The sequence below is a fragment of the Mustela lutreola genome, chromosome 4, assembly GCF_030435805.1.
Source record: "Mustela lutreola isolate mMusLut2 chromosome 4, mMusLut2.pri, whole genome shotgun sequence".
NCBI classification, from domain to species: domain Eukaryota; kingdom Metazoa; phylum Chordata; class Mammalia; order Carnivora; family Mustelidae; genus Mustela; species Mustela lutreola.
The window spans coordinates 80,480,806-80,497,244 of NC_081293.1; the positions used below are offsets into that span (position 1 = coordinate 80,480,806).

A 16,439-nucleotide genomic window follows, 5' to 3' on the forward strand; every position below is an offset into this window, starting at 1 on the left:
GCAGAGAGAGAGGGAGGGAAGCAGACTCCCTGCTGAGCAGAGAGCCTGATGCAGGGCTGGATCCTAGGATCTGAGCTGAAGGCAAAGGCTTTAACCCACTGAGCCACCTAGGCGCCCCTCCCTCTTGCATTCTTTTTTTTTTTTTTTTAGTCTTCCTTTTTTTTTTTAATCATTTTTTAAATTTATTTTCAGCACAACAGTATTCATTGTTTTTGTACCATACCCAGTGCTCCATGCAATCCGTGCCCTCTCTAATACCCACCACTTGGTTCCCCCAACCTCCCACCCCCCCAAAGCCTCGCTTCCCGTTTAACCAACTGTAGCACCTGAAACAAATGATTTAACTTATTTGTCTCCTTATCTTGAAAAATGAGGTTAATAATTTATAATAAATGGGAAAGTGCTTATATATTATCTGGCACATACTACGTGTTGTTCTTCCTTCGGATCAAATAATTCAGATGTACCCTTTAGTCTAATATTGGCCATTTTACTGCTTCTGGCCATTTGGCTTGGGTTATAAATGTGGATCCGTATCTGTAGTTCAGAAGTTTCGAAGTCTGGAACTGTGTGCCCCTCCAATAAGCTGGTATGCTTGGGGTCTGCTTTATCTTCTTTCCTTTTAGCCCCCGCCACAGATTTCACGCCCGCATCACACCCCCACATCCTGTGACTGCCAATTCCTTCGCTGGACTTGCACGCTTGTCACACACCCCTCTGCTCTGGAGCAGGGAGGCTTTTATCCACAGAGAAAGTTAAAATTGGCTGAAGCCATCTGTCTTTTGTTGGAGGAAGCAGTTTAACCATACGTTGTAGCTACTGTTTTAACAGATTTACAAATGGCTAGGGTGGGTCTGGCTCAGCCCCAAGAAGCCAACGGGACTCGTGTGGACTAAATTTAAGATCCACCGCCAGGAAGAAAACTTCCCTTAGACATCCCCAGGCTTTGTCATTTGCAGGGTGTCAGTTAAGGTAACTGCAACAGAAGATGGAGAAGGCAAAGCACAGGAAGGTAGGACCAACATTTTACTTATGCCGAGGTATATGCCTGAATCCGGGGAAGTCTGTTTTCTCGTGTCGGAGTATTTGTGTGTTCAACTTATTTCGAACTGATAAAGAATTGAACCTCTGTTACCATGTTTTGCTCTGGGCAGTGGTTGAGAATGATGTCATTTATCAACCCATCTTGCTTAATTTATGGCAAACATTCAGTAAGGCCTAATAGCATTTATCCTTTCCTGACATCGTATTTTATATCTGTATATATAACTATATTTATTTACTTAGTATGCCTGCCCGAAGGTGAGCTCCAGAAAGGGAGAATTTTGTTCACAGATGTATCCCCAGCCAACAACGGTGCTTGGCACATGGTAGGTGTTCATTGAATACTTACTGAATGGCAGGACCTGACACTAAAGGAAGACAGTGTTGAAGAGTAACTTAGAGCAGGGTTTAGCATACTAAGGCCTGAAGCAGACCCAGCTTGCCACCTGTTTTTGTAAATAAAGTTTTATTGGAATACAGTCACACACATTCATTTATTTTTTCGGCCCCTTTTGGACTTTCACTCAGGTTTGAGTAGTTTCACCACAAAACCTAAACTCTGTCCTCTGGTTATGTATGGCCCTGACTTAAAGCATGGCCCTTATGATCAAGCAGGTCTGGGTTTCTTCTCTGGCTACTTGGCTGTGAGCAAACAATTTAAGCTAAAAGGTTGGTTGCCTTGTCAGGAAAGTCATAATAACGATTCCTGTCTCAACCAACCGTTGTTAATGTTCTTTGAGAGGGGCATCAGATAAAAACACTCAGGGGGAGAGCCTGGGTGGCTCAGGAGGTTAAAGCTTCTGCCTTCGGCTCAGGTCATGATCCCAGGGTCCTGGGATTGAGCCCCACATTGGGCTCTCTGCTCAGTGCGGAGCCTGCTTCCCTCTCTCTCTCTCTCTGCCTGCCTCTCTGCCTACTGTGATCTCTTGCTCTCTGTCAAATAAATAAATAATCTCTTTAAAAAAAAAAAAAAAACCACTCAGGGACCATTAGCCACTACTAGGGAGCCTCGTGTGATGGACATGTTATCTATTGTCTGTACCTTTATTTGCTAGGCACTTTGCCACGTACTGGCCAAATGCAGGGGCCTGACGCCTGGCCTTTCTGTCACATGACTGCAAAGTACTGTAGTTTCCCTCCGCTCTCTTCCTTCACGTCATGGCCATCCAGTTGCTCCTGCTGTGCATACGCTAATTTAAAAACATGGAATTTTTCGAAATATTGGTCATCTTATGATCACAGAAGTTTTATAAAAGCTACATGTTCACTGGCGCCTGGATGGCTCAGTAGGTTAAGCACCTGACTCTTGATTTCAGCTCAGGTCGTGATCTCAGGGTTGTGAGATCGAGACCTTCGTCCAGTTCTGCGCTGGGTTCCTCATGCTTAATCTTAGTCTTAATGCTTAATATTCTCTCTGTCCCTCTACCCCCGCTACCCCTCCCCACCTCCACAGCTAGCAGTCTCTCCCACTCTCTACAAACAAAACAAACAAAACCACATCTTCAGAAGTCACAGTATGATTTAAATTTTATTAAGTTGATTCCATCTAAGTTAAAAAGGGGAAAAAATATACCCATTTCTACTTATGGATGTTCTTTCATGAATACATGCCTTGAAAGGGCCTTAAAACAAGAAAGCAGTAAAAATGCCATGTACAAGTGTATATCTGCTGTAAACTAATGAAACATTACATCTATTTACTTGTTTATCAAGAAGTAATAAGTTCTGGTTGAATATTTGGGAAATACAAGGGAGTATAATGAAAATGGCTAAAAGCTATATAGATTCCTACTACCCCAAGAGAAATTTGATTTTAATGTATTTTTCCCCCATTTGAAGCATTGAGATGTTAAAATAATGTTCTCCATCCACCTTTTTAATGTAATATTATAAATGCTGATTCATGATATAAAAACATTTTAAACTTAACCTTTGATTTTTTTAACCAACTTTCCATTTTGAGAAATAGCCTTTCAGGAAAGTATGAGAATAGTGCAGTGGATACCTATTTACCTTTCACTGGGAATCACCACTTGTGTTAGTTTTGTTATGTTGGTTTTCTCTCTCTCTGCAGTTATAATCTGATGAGTGAGTCCTGAACATGATTTTTGATGCCTGCACATACTCTGTTTTGTGCATATATCATACTTGTCCATTCTTCTATTGTGGCTGTTTAGTTACTTTTACCTCCCCTCCAGTTTTAAATTTTTTTCACTGAGCATCTATGTTTCAAGCACTATCCACAAAAGATCTCATTTTTAAAACCATAATCCTGTGGGGTAGATGTTACAGAAAAAAAGGATCAACGCTTAGAGAACTTAAGTACCTTGTCAAAGGTCAAAAAGCTGGGAGTTGGTGGAACAGAGATTTTAATGCAGGTCTCACACTTCAAGCTCCATAATCTTAGTCATTTCAAAGGACCTGCACCTGTCCGCCATCTTTGATGATAACTCCTCTGAGAAACCCACCTAATTTTCATCTCTCTCCTCTTCCTCCGCTCTTAGCACCCCATCTCTGTAGATGGTTCAAGAGGTATAACTTCTTTGCCTGTCTTCCCCCCTCATTAGACTGTGAGAACCTTCGGGCTGATGCCTTGATGTCAGTCAACTTTTATTCCCAGTTTCTCACATTTGGGAGCTGGTCATAAGTATTTATTGGATAAGGAAATGAATGGTTGAAAGTGTCTTGATGCATATTATGAAATTGTCCTTCATGAATTTGTACTCATTTAATTTTATTGGCGAGATTTCTGATGCTGAACTCACCATACACCCAGCAGCATTGAGAGCTTGATCTTCCAAAGACTGAACTTGTTTGACTATTTTATATCCGCATTACTCTTATAACATTTCTGTAGGAGAAGGGTGTAGGCATATTCTGGCTCTCCAGTTTATTAAGTGACTAGTGTATTTTTACAAAGGCTATCACTTGTTTTCATAGCAAAATACATATTCAGTGAAGAAAATGTGTTAAACTGAGAAGCAGAAAAAGAAAGAACAAAGCGTGTTAAAAAATCCTACCATTCTGTCCTTTTCTAATAAAAAAAACTTCTGTTTTCCCGGCTTTCAAAATAAATCATATGCTAAGGCTTTCTTTCATAAAATAATATTTACTATGAATATTTTTTCTATATATTAATGAATCCTTGAAAAACAGTTTCAAAAACTAAATAGTATTACATCTCAAGGGAAAAACATATACTTACTATGCTAACAATGTCCTCTGGTCATAAACAGAGCCACAGTGAACAGTTTGGGATATGAATCTTTGTGGGCAACCCAAGTTACTTGTTTGTCTTTTTTTTAATGAAAATATTTCAAACATACAGAAAAGTTTGGATATTAGTATAACAAACACCCCAAAATGTACTATGCAAGTGTATATATCTTCCCTTATAGGGTAGGAATTCCTTCTTCATGTAAAGTGACTAGCAAGAAGTAAATCTTTACAATCCGAGATGTTTCTATCTTGGTATCCCCTAGTTTATGTCAAATGGGTGTTAGATTTGCCAATTTGTGCAAATGTGGCTCAGGCTGTCTCAGGTCCATTGTATTTATCCAATCCCTTCCTTTGATTCCTTTGGGGACATGTCTTTCAAACAATTTCCCTTGACTGCTGCTTCAAGAGTGGTCACAGCTGCAGACACAGCTGTGGGTTTTAGTTTTAACTAGAAACTCATCATTCACACTTCCTTGAACACAGCTGGGTGTGTTCTTGCTTCCTGGTCGGTAGCTCTGTTCTACAACCATTTATTTGCGTATATATCCCAATGAATACAAACTGAGTGAAATCATTATGGATTATGGGATGTAATTTTTGCTGTCTCATGCTATTTTGAGGGTTATATATCGCGTATATTGTCACTAATTTCAACAAGGGAAGAAATATAAATCATAATGGTAGTTAGACAATTGCTAGCTTTTTCGTAGGATCCACTGCTTTTTTGATCCGTAAATTAGATCCTCTACTCTGTAGACTGTATTTATTGTGCTGACTACTGGAATTTCTGTGTAAAATATTCTAGAAGGAAATGAAGGTACATAAACATCCCTCCGCATATCCCCCCACACACACACACACTGAAAAATTTCATCCCAGCCCCTGGCTAAAGACAACCGATTACAAAGAATTCAAAGAAACGATGAACAGAATTAACATAGATTCCCCTTTTTATTCAGTAGTGAAAAGATTTACTAATCCTGCCACACATTAGATTAGCTGATGAAATGGTTTCGTTTTTGCCCTGTTGCTTATTTCTATTGCTTTTGATTTAGTTTCTTGTTTCCTTTTAACTTATACTTTAATTTCATACCTTAATTATTTAGGTTAGACGTGAATTGCCCTACTTAATCTATAATGGCAGTGACATCAAAGAGAAGGGGACAGATGGAGGCGTTTCAGTGGGATTTTTAGCAACTACTTCTGAATATTTATTTATTTACATATGTTTTCTATACTTAGATCTAGTGTCCCCTAGAAAAAGGCACAATTTTTTCCCCCAAAATCAACAGCAGCTATGAAAACTTTTGAAAATGTTGTCTTTCATCTTTTTTCCTTGAGTTCTATATGAAGAAGTCTGTGGCTCAGCCTGTGCTCAGTACTTCCGTGTTTCAAGTGCTTGTTCTAACTTGAACCCACCTTCTTTCTTACCTTCCCTCTGTGAGGGAGTCCCATGCATTCCTGAGCTAAGAGGCTGTGGGTTGGGGACATCCTTCTGTTACTGGCCACCCTAAGACTCCAGGAGGACTGGGGGCTGCTGAGCACTTCTCTCATTTCACAGAAGTCCAGGGTGAAACTAAGGTCTTATCTAGGGGCCATGTTTAGTAAATTATGATCAAACCCTGATCTTCTGACCCTTACGTTTAATACTTAGCGTCAGTGGTCTCTTCTCCAAATAATGTATTACCTCACGCCAACGTCTTTCCCAAAGACAAGAGTTCTGGAACAATGCTTTTGGGAATTCCAATCAAATAGGCTGTCACACGAATGATACTGAACATTTGATTTTTTTTTTCTTTCCTCCCAGGATTCATTCCTGTCTGTAGTCTTGGAGTGGCTCAAGTGGGCCGCATGAACTTTGGAAAGGATGTCAGCACCTTGAAATATTTCACCATCTGTGGCTTACAAGAGGGCTATGAACCATTTGCAGTTAACACGAACAGGGATATTACGATGTGGCTGAGCAAGAGGCTTCCTCAGTTTCTCCAGGTCCCATCCAATCACGAGCATATCGAGGTTTGCTTTTTCTTTAAAATTCAGACCATTGCCAAAATCCAGGGATGGAATGAATGTCCTTACACGTGGGAATTCCCCCCTTGGATAGTTATTGCCACTTACTTAAAAAAGTGGCCCTGAAGTGTTACGTGATGGTGGAATCCGAACTCAGCATGAGGTTCTGATTTTAGGCACTTCATGGGGCCTTTACTGAGCAACACCAGGCTCAATCTGAATAAATGTAATTGTAACGTGAATTTCCCAAACTGCCTTTGGAAATGACTCAAAGCTCTGAGTCCGTAACATAGTACTGACTGTGTTTCATCTCGTCATTCCCAAAACTCTGCCGCGTGTGGGCCGTGTTTGGGGTTTGAAAAATGTGATGTCTGTTAACATCTTTAGAATCAGGAGGTCGACAGTGTGGATTCATATCTGAACTCCCGCTTCTTCCTTTGCTAGGTGACCAGAATAGACGGCACCATAGACAGTTCTCCGTGTTTAAAGGTCACTCAGAAGTCCTTCGGTTCTCAGAACAGCAGCACCGATATCATGTTCTATCGGCTGAGCATGCCCATCGAATGTGCAGAGGTTTTCTCCAAGACGGTGGCAGGAGGACTCCCAGGCGCTGGGCTCTTTGGGCCCAAGAATGATCTGGAGGATTATGATGCAGATTCTGACTTTGAGGTTCTAATGAAGACCGCTCACGGCCATCTGGTGCCAGATCGAGTGGACAAAGACAAGGAAGCCACAAAACCAGAGTTTAATAACCACAAAGATTATGCTCAGGAAAAGCCCTCTCGTCTGAAACAAAGGTCATTGATACATGCAACATGATTTAAAAGGTGTCGTTATTATGTGGGGAGGGGTACAGGAGAGAGCAAGGGATTGCCCAGTGTCTATTTCTTCTTGCCCCCCTTCTATGTATAAAGGATTCGACAGGGGACAAGAGAGCAACCTGTTTGCTACCTGTTTGTTACCACAGACATAATCTATGCCAAGAGTTACTTATTTAAAACACTTCTTTATTGTGGTAAGAAACACATAACAAAATTTGTCATTTTAGCCATTTTTTAAGCGTATGGTTGAGTAGTGTGAAGTAGATTTGCATCGTTGTGAGACAGGTCTCCAGAACTTTCTCATCTTGCAAAACTGAAACTCTGTCCTCATTCAACAACTCTCCTTTTCCACCTATCTACCAGCCTGTAGTAAGCACAGTTCTACTTTTTATTTCTATGAATTTGACCCCTTTCTGAACTGGAATCATAACATATTTTTTTCTGTGTCATTGACTTAACTCACTTAACGTAATGCCCTCAAGGTTCATCCATGTTATTGCACATGGCAGAACTTCCTTCCTTTCTAAGGCTGAATGTTATCACGTTGAGTATAGACACCTTGTGTTTAGCCATCCTTCCACTGGTGGACATTTGGGTTGTTTCTGCCTCTTGGCTATTGTAAATAGTGCTGATATGAACATGCATGTGCAAATATATTTTCAAGATCCTACTTCAAATTATTCTGGACATACACCCAGAAATGGAATTGCTGCTGGTTCTCTTTTTAAGGTTTCAAGGAACCTTCATAGTCTTCTCCGCAGTAGTTGCACCATTTTATATTCCCACCAACAGGGCACAAGTGTTCCAGTTCCTCCACATTCTTAGCAACCCTTGTTATTTTCTGATTTTTTGATGTTGGCTATCCTAATGGCTGTGAAATAACTTCTCGGCTGTGGGTTTGATTTGCATTTCCCTGATGATTAATGATGTTGAGTATCTTTTCATGTGCTTATAGGCCATTTGTGGATCATCTTTGGAGAAATGTCTTTTCAGGTTCTTTGCCCTTTTTTTTTTAAAGGGTTATTTGCTTCTTGGTTGTTGAATTGTAGGAGTTCTTTATATATTCTGGATATTTACCCCTTATCAGATACATAATTTACAAGTATTTTCTCCTAAGAATTAGTTTTATGAGATGTTTATATTTATGTTCTTGGTTGAAAGTTAAAGAGTATTCTAAGTAGTATTTTTTTAGACAAGGAGGCAAGTTATTTTAGCATCCTTTTTTGTACTAAATCCTAGTTTCTCAACATCAGCATGATCAATGCTCTGGGTTAGGTAGTTACTTGTTGTGAGAGTTTGTCCTCTTAATTGAAGGATATTTAATAACATCCATGGCCTCTAACCACTAGATGTCATTGGCACACACCCCCAGCTGTGTCAAACAAAAATGTCTCCAGATAGTACCAGATGTACTATCTGGTACTGTAGTATCTGGTATTACCAGATAGTACTGTACTATCTGGTACTCCAGATAGTACCAGAGCAAAATCACCCTGGTTTCGAACCATTCTACTAAAATGATTATATGCTCATGTTCCAATGAGGCAGAACATTTGAGTGTTGCTTTTTCTTAATCCTATACTGTATTTCAGATTTTTGCTTAGAAGAACAAAGCCAGATTACAGCACGAGCCATTCTGCAAGACTCACGGAAGATGTCCTTGCAGATGATCGAGATGATTACGATTACTTGATGCAAACATCCACGGTATGAGGTTGCAGCTTTTGTCACATACTTCTCTTTGTCCCTTATTATGTGTTGCACTTTGTAGAGTTCATTTTCATTCATCCTGTCTAGCCAGCTTATTTTAAAATTATTATTTGCTTATATTTTGGGGATCGAAAATTTGAAAAGTATAGGTGTATTCTGATATATGTTACCTACTAAGAGACCTGTTTTAGACAGAACATCCTGATGGTGTGCTTAATCCTGAATTGCTGTCCATCTTCTTTTTCTTTTCTTTTTTTTTTTTTTTTTACTTTTTAAAAATATTTTATTTTATTTTTTTTCAGTGTTCCAAAATTCATTGTTTATGTATCACACCTAGTGCTCTATGAAATACATGCCCTCCTTAATACCCACCAACAACCCCCCATGCCCGTCCCCTCCAAGATCCTCAGTTTGTTTCTCAGAGTCCACAGTCTCTCATGGTTTGTCTCCCTCTCTGGTTTCCCCCAACTTACTTCTCCTCTCCATCTCCCAATGTCCTCTGTATTATTCCTTATGCTCCACAAGTAAGTGAAACCATAAAATAATTGACTCTCTCTGCTTGACTTACTTCACACAGCATAATCTCTTCCAGTCCAGTCCACGTTGATACAAAAGTTGAGTATTCATCTTTTCTGATGAAAGCATAATACTCCATAGTATATATGGACCATATCTTCTTTATCCATTCGTCAGTTGAAGGGTATCTTGGTTCTTTCCACAGTTTGGCGACTGTGGCCACTGCTGCTATGATCATTGGGGTACAGATGGCCCTTCTTTTCACTACATCTATATCTTTGGGGTAAATACCCAGTAGTGCAATTGCAGGGTTATAGGGTAGCTCTATTTTTAATTTCTTAAGGAATACACTGTTTTCCAAAGTGGCTGTACCAACTTGCATTCCCAGCAACAGTGTAAGAGGGTTCCCCTTTCTCCACATCCTCTCCAACACGTGTGGTTTACTATCTTGTTGATTTTGGCCATTCTAACTGGTGTAAGGTGGTATCTCAATGTGGTTTTGATTTGAATCTCCCTGATGGCTAGTGATGATGAACCTTTTTTCATGTGTCTTTTAGCCCTTTGTATGTCTTCTTTGGAGAAGTGTCTGTTCATGTCTTCTGCTCATTTTTTTTTTTAATTTTTTATTTTTTATAAACATATATTTTTATCCCCAGGGGTACAGGTCTGTGAATCACCAGGTTTACACACTTCATAGCACTCACCAAATCACATACCCTCCCCAATGTCCATAATCCCACCCCCTTCTCCCAAACCCCCTCCCCCCGGCAACCCTCAGTTTGTTTTGTGAGATTAAGAGTCACTTATGGTTTGTCTCCCTCCCAATCCCATCTTGTTTCATTTATTCTTCTTCTACCCACTTAAGCCTCCATGTTGCATCACCACTTCCTCATATCAGGGAGATCATATGATAGTTGTCCTTCTCTACTTGACTTATTTCGCTAAGCATGATACGCTCTAGTTCCATCCATGTTGTCGCAAATGGCAAGATTTCATTTCTTTTGATGGCTGCATAGTATTCCATTGTGTATATATACCACATCTTCTTGATCCATTCATCTGTTGATGGACATCTAGGTTCTTTCCATAGTTTGGCTATTGTGGACATTGCTGCTATAAACATTCGGGTGCATGTGTCCCTTTGGATCACTACATTTGTATCTTTAGGGTAAATACCCAATAGTGCAATTGCTGGGTCATAGGGCAGTTCTATTTTCAACATTTTGAGGAACCTCCATGCTGTTTTCCAGAGTGGCTGCACCAGCTTGCATTCCCACCAACAGTGTAGGAGGGTTCCCCTTTCTCCGCATCCTCGCCAGCATCTGTCATTTCCTGACTTGTTGATTTTAGCCATTCTGACTGGTGTGAGGTGATATCTCATTGTGGTTTTGATTTGTATTTCCCTGATGCCAAGTGATATGGAGCACTTTTTCATGTGTCTGTTCGCCATCTGGATGTCTTCTTTGCAGAAATGTCTGTTCATGTCTTCTGCCCATTTCTTGATTGGATTATTTGTTCTTTGGGTGTTGAGTTTGCTAAGTTCTTTATAGATTCTGGACACTAGTCCTTTATCTGATATGTCGTTTGCAAATATCTTCTCCCATTCTGTCAGTTGTCTTTTGATTTTGTTAACTGTTTCCTTTGCTGTGCAAAAGCTTTTGATCTTGATGAAATCCCAGTAGTTCATTTTTTCCCTTGCTTCCCTTGCCTTTTGCGTTGTTCCTAGGAAGATGTTGCTGCGGCAGAGGTCGAAGAGGTTGCTGCCCGTGTTCTCCTCAAGGATTTTGATGGATTCCTTTCGTACATTGAGATCCTTCATCCATTTTGAGTCTATTTTTGTGTGTGGTGTAAGGAAATGGTCCAATTTCATTTTTCTGCATGTGGCTGTCCAATTTTCCCAGCACCATTTATTGAAAAGGCTGTCTTTTTTCCATTGGACATTCTTTCCTGCTTTGTCGAAGATTAGTTGACCATAGATTTGAGGGTCTATTTCTGGGCTCTCTATTCTGTTCCATTGATCTATGTGTCTGTTTTTGTGCCAGTACCATGCTGTCTTGATGATGACAGCTTTGTAATAGAGCTTCAAGTCCGGAATTGTGATGCCACCAACGTTGGCTTTCTTTTTCAATATCCCTTTGGCTATTCGAGGTCTTTTCTGGTTCCATATAAATTTTAGAATTATTTGTTCCATTTCTTTGAAAAAGATGGATGGTACTTTGATAGGAATTGCATTAAATGTGTAGATTGCTTTAGGTAGCATAGACATTTTCACAATATTTATTCTTCCAATCCAGGAGCATGGAACATTTTTCCATTTCTTTGTGTCTTCCTCAATTTCTTTCATGAGTACTTTATAGTTTTCTGAGTATAGATTCTGTGTCTCTTTGGTTAGGTTTATTCCTAGGTATCTTATGGTTTGGGATGCAATTGTAAATGGGATTGACTCCTTAATATCTCTTTCTTCTGTCTTGCTGTTGGTGTAGAGAAATGCAACTGATTTCTGTGCATTGATTTTATATCCTGACACTTTACTGAATTCCTGTATAAGTTCTAGCAGTTTTGGAGTGGAGTCTTTTGGGTTTTCCACATATAGTATCATATCATCTGCGAAGAGTGATAATTTGACTTCTTCTTTGCCGATTTGGATGCCTTTAATTTCCTTTTGTTGTCTGATTGCTGAGGCTAGGACCTCTAGTACGATGTTGAATAGCAGTGGTGATAATGGACATCCCTGCCGTGTTCCTGACCTTAGCGGAAAAGCTTTCAGTTTTTCTCCATTGAGAATGATATTTGCGGTGGGTTTTTCATAGATGGCTTTGATGATATTGAGGTATGTGCCCTCTATCCTTACACTTTGAAGAGTTTTGATCAGGAAGGGATGTTGTACTTTGTCAAATGCTTTTTCAGCATCTATTGAGAGTATCATATGGTTCTTGTTCTTTCTTTTATTGATGTGTTGTATCACATTGACTGATTTGCGGATGTTGAACCAACCTTGCAGCCCTGGAATAAATCCCACTTGGTCGTGGTGAATAATCTTTTTAATGTACTGTTGAATCCTATTGGCTAGTATTTTGTTGAGTATTTTCGCATCTGTGTTCATCAAGGATATTGGTCTATAGCTCTCTTTTTTGGTGGGATCCTTGTCTGGTTTTGGGATCAAGGTGATGCTGGCCTCATAAAATGAGTTTGGAAGTTTTCCTTCCATTTCTATTTTTTGGAACAGTTTCAGGAGAATAGGAATTAGTTCTTCTTGAAATGTTTGGTAGAATTCCCCCGGGAAGCCGTCTGGCCCTGGGCTTTTGTTTGTTTGGAGATTTTTAATGACTGTTTCAATCTCCTTACTGGTTATGGGTCTGTTCAGGCTTTCTATTTCTTCCTGGTTCAGTTGTGGTAGTTTATATGTTTCTAGGAATGCATCCATTTCTTCCAGATTGTCAAATTTATTGGCGTAGAGTTGCTCATAGTATGTTCTTATAATAGTTTGTATTTCTTTGGTGTTAGTTGTGATCTCTCCTCTTTCATTCATGATTTTATTTATTTGGGTCCTTTCTCTTTTCTTTTTGATAAGTCGGGCCAGGGGTTTATCAATTTTATTAATTCTTTCAAAGAACCAGCTCCTAGTTTCGTTGATTTGTTCTATTGTTTTTTTGGTTTCTATTTCATTGATTTCTGCTCTGATCTTTATGATTTCTCTTCTCCTGCTGGGCTTAGGGTTTCTTTCTTGTTCTTTCTCCAGCTCCTTTAGGTGTAGGGTTAGGTTGTGTACCTGAGACCTTTCTTGTTTCTTGAGAAAGGCTTGTACCGCTATATATTTTCCTCTCAGGACTGCCTTTGTTGTGTCCCACAGATTTTGAACCGTTGTATTTTCATTATCATTTGTTTCCATGATTTTTTTCAATTCTTCTTTAATTTCCCGGTTGACCCATTCATTCTTTAGAAGGATACTGTTTAGTCTCCATGTATTTGGGTTCTTTCCAAACTTCCTTTTGTGGTTGAGTTCTAGCTTTAGAGCATTGTGGTCTGAAAATATGCAGGAAATGATCCCAATCTTTTGATACCGGTTGAGTCCTGATTTAGGACCGAGGATGTGATCTATTCTGGAGAATGTTCCATGTGCACTAGAGAAGAATGTGTATTCTGTTGCTTTGGGATGAAATATTCTGAATATATCTGTGAGGTCCAGTGTGTCATTTAAGGCCTTTATTTCCTTGCTGATCTTTTGCTTGGATGACCTGTCCATTTCAGTGAGGGGAGTGTTAAAGTCCCCTACTATTATTGTATTGTTGTTGATGTGTTTCTTTGATTTTGTTATTAATTGGTTTATATAGTTGGCTGCTCCCACGTTGGGGGCATAGATATTTAAAATTGTTAAATCTTCTTGTTGGACAGACCCTTTGAGTATGATATAGTGTCCTTCCTCATCTCTTATTACAGTCTTTGGCTTAAAATCTAATTGATCTGATATAAGGATTGCCACTCCTGCTTTCTTCTGATGTCCATTAGCATGGTAAATTCTTTTCCACCCCCTCACTTTAAATCTGGAGGTGTCTTCGGGCTTAAAATGTGTTTCTTGGAGGCAACATATAGATGGGTTTTGTTTTTTTATCCATTCTGATACCCTGTGTCTTTTGACAGGGGCATTTAGCCCATTCACATTCAGGGTAACTATTGAGAGATATGAATTTAGTGCCATTGTATTGCCTGTAAGGTGACTGTTACTGTATATGGTCTCTGTTCCTTTCTGATCTACCACTTGTAGGCTCTCTCTTTGCTTAGAGGACCCCTTTCAATATTTCCTGTAGAGCTGGTTTGGTATTTGCAAATTCTTTCAGTTGTTGTTTGTCCTGGAAGCTTTTAATCTCTCCTTCTATTTTCAATGATAGCCTAGCTGGATATAGTATTCTTGGCTGCATGTTTTTCTCATTTAGTGCTCTGAAAATATCATGCCAGCTCTTTCTGGCCTGCCAGGTCTCTGTGGATAAGTCAGCTGCCAATCTAATATTTTTACCATTGTATGTTACAGACTTCTTTTCCCGGGCTGCTTTCAGGATTTTCTCTTTGTCATTGAGACTTGTAAATTTTACTATTAGGTGACGGGGTGTGGGCCTATTCTTATTGATTTTGAGGGGCATTCTCTGAACCTCCTGAATTTTGATGCTCGTTCCCTTTGCCATATTGGGGAAATTCTCCCCAATAATTCTCTCCAGTATACCTTCTGCTCCCCTCTCACTTTCTTCTTCTTCTGGAATCCCAATTATTCTAATGTTGTTTCGTCTTATGGTGTCACTTATCTCTCGAATTCTCCCCTCGTGGTCCAGTAGCTGTTTGTCCCTCTTTTGCTCAGCTTCTTTATTCTCTGTCATTTGGTCTTCTATATCACTAATTCTTTCTTCTGCCTCATTTATCCTAGCAGTTAGAGCCTCCATTTTTGATTGCACCTCATTAATAGCTTTTTTGATTTCACCTTGGTTAGATTTTAGTTCTTTTATTTCTCCAGAAAGGGCTTTTATATCTCTCGAGAGGGTTTCTCTAATATCTTCCATGCCTTTTTCGAGCCCGGCTAGAACCTTGAGAATTGTCATTCTGAACTCTAGATCTGACATATTACCGATGTCTGTATTGATTAGGTCCCTAGCCTTCGGTACTGCCTCTTGTTCTTTTTTTTGTGTTGAATTTTTACGTCTTGTCATTTTGTCCAGATAAGAGTAAATGAAGGGGCAAGTAAAATACTAAAAGGGTGGCAACAACCCCAGGAAAATATGCTTTAACCAAATTAGAAGAGATCCAAAATCGTGAGTGGGGAGAAAGGGGATAAAAAGAGGTTCAAAAAGGAAGAAAGAAAAAAGAAAAAAAAAAAAAAGAAAAGAAAAGAATATTTAAAAAAAAAAAAAAGAAAACACCTAAGAAAAATGTAAAAAAAGAATATATATATATATTAGATAAACTAGTAAAAAATCGTTAAAAAAGAAAAAAGTAACAGTTAAAAAAAAAAATTTTACCCGAAGGCGAGAAAAAAAAAAAAAAATGAAAAAGAAAAAATTAAATTAACTGCAAGACTAAAAAAAATCACAGGAAAAAAGCCATGAGTTCCGTGCTTGGCTTTCTCCTCCTCTGGAATTCTGCTGCTCTCCTTGGTATTGAAACCGCACTCCTTGGTAGGTGAACTTGGTCTCGGCTGGATTTCTTGTTGATCTTCTGGGGGAGGGGCCTGTTGTAGTGATTCTCAAGTGTCTTTGCCCCAGGCGGAATTACACCGCCCTTACCCGGGGCCGGGGTGAGTAATCCGCTCGGGTTTGCTTTCAGGAGCTTTCGTTCCCTGAGCGCTTTCCGTAGAGTTCCAGAGGACGGGAATACAAATGGCGGCCTCCTGGTCTCCGGCCCGGAGGAGCCGAGAGCCCAGGGCCCCACTCCTCAGTGCGCCCTCAGAGAACAGCGCCCAGTTACTCCCGTCTGCCTGACCTCCGGCCGCGCTCCGAGCTCACCAAGCCTGCGACCGGTTCAAGGTAACACGGAGCTGCGAGCTTACTGTCGGCTCTGTCTCTGTAGCCGGCTTTCCCGTTCCAATACCCGCAAGCTCTGCGACACTCAGACACCCCCGATCCTTCTGTGACCCTGCGGGACCTGAGGCCACGCTGACCCCGCGTGGGCTTCGCCCCGGTTTAGCCTCTGGAGCGATGTCCCTCAGCGGAACAGACTTTTAAAAGTCCTGATTTTGTGCGCGGTTGCTCCGCCGCTTGCCGGGAGCCGGCCCCTCCCCCCGGGGTCTATCTTCCCGTCGCTTTGGATTCACTTCTCCGCCGGTCCTACCTTTCAGAAAGTGGTTGTTTTTCTGTTTCCAGAATTGCTGTTCTTCTTCTCTTCGATCTGCCGATGGATTTTCAGGTGTTTGCAATCTTTAGATAAGCTATCTAGCTGATCTCCGGCTAGCTGAAGCAGTCTCAGCTTGCTACTTCTCCGCCATCTTGACTCCTCCCCTCTGCTCATTTTTTTAATATGATTATCTGTTTTGTGTGTGTTGAGTTTGAGGAGTTCTTTATAGATCTTGGATATCAGCTGTTTGTCTGTAGTGTCATTGCAAGTATCTTCTCCCATTCCATAGGTTGCTATCCTATTTCT

The 16,439-nt window shown here is 40.2% G+C and overlaps 1 protein-coding gene across 3 annotated transcripts in view; it reads left to right on the forward strand.

Moving 5' to 3' along the window:
* Window positions 1–16,439, forward strand: part of RYR2 (ryanodine receptor 2) — a 751,000-nt gene that overhangs the window by 501,502 nt on the left and 233,059 nt on the right. For all 3 annotated transcript variants that reach the window (XM_059170336.1, XM_059170337.1, XM_059170338.1), the window contains exons 30-32: window positions 6,071–6,279; window positions 6,718–7,070; window positions 8,687–8,801. In XM_059170336.1, coding sequence (XP_059026319.1) covers window positions 6,071–6,279; window positions 6,718–7,070; window positions 8,687–8,801 — 677 coding nt within the window. The remainder of the gene's footprint in view (window positions 1–6,070; window positions 6,280–6,717; window positions 7,071–8,686; window positions 8,802–16,439) is intronic.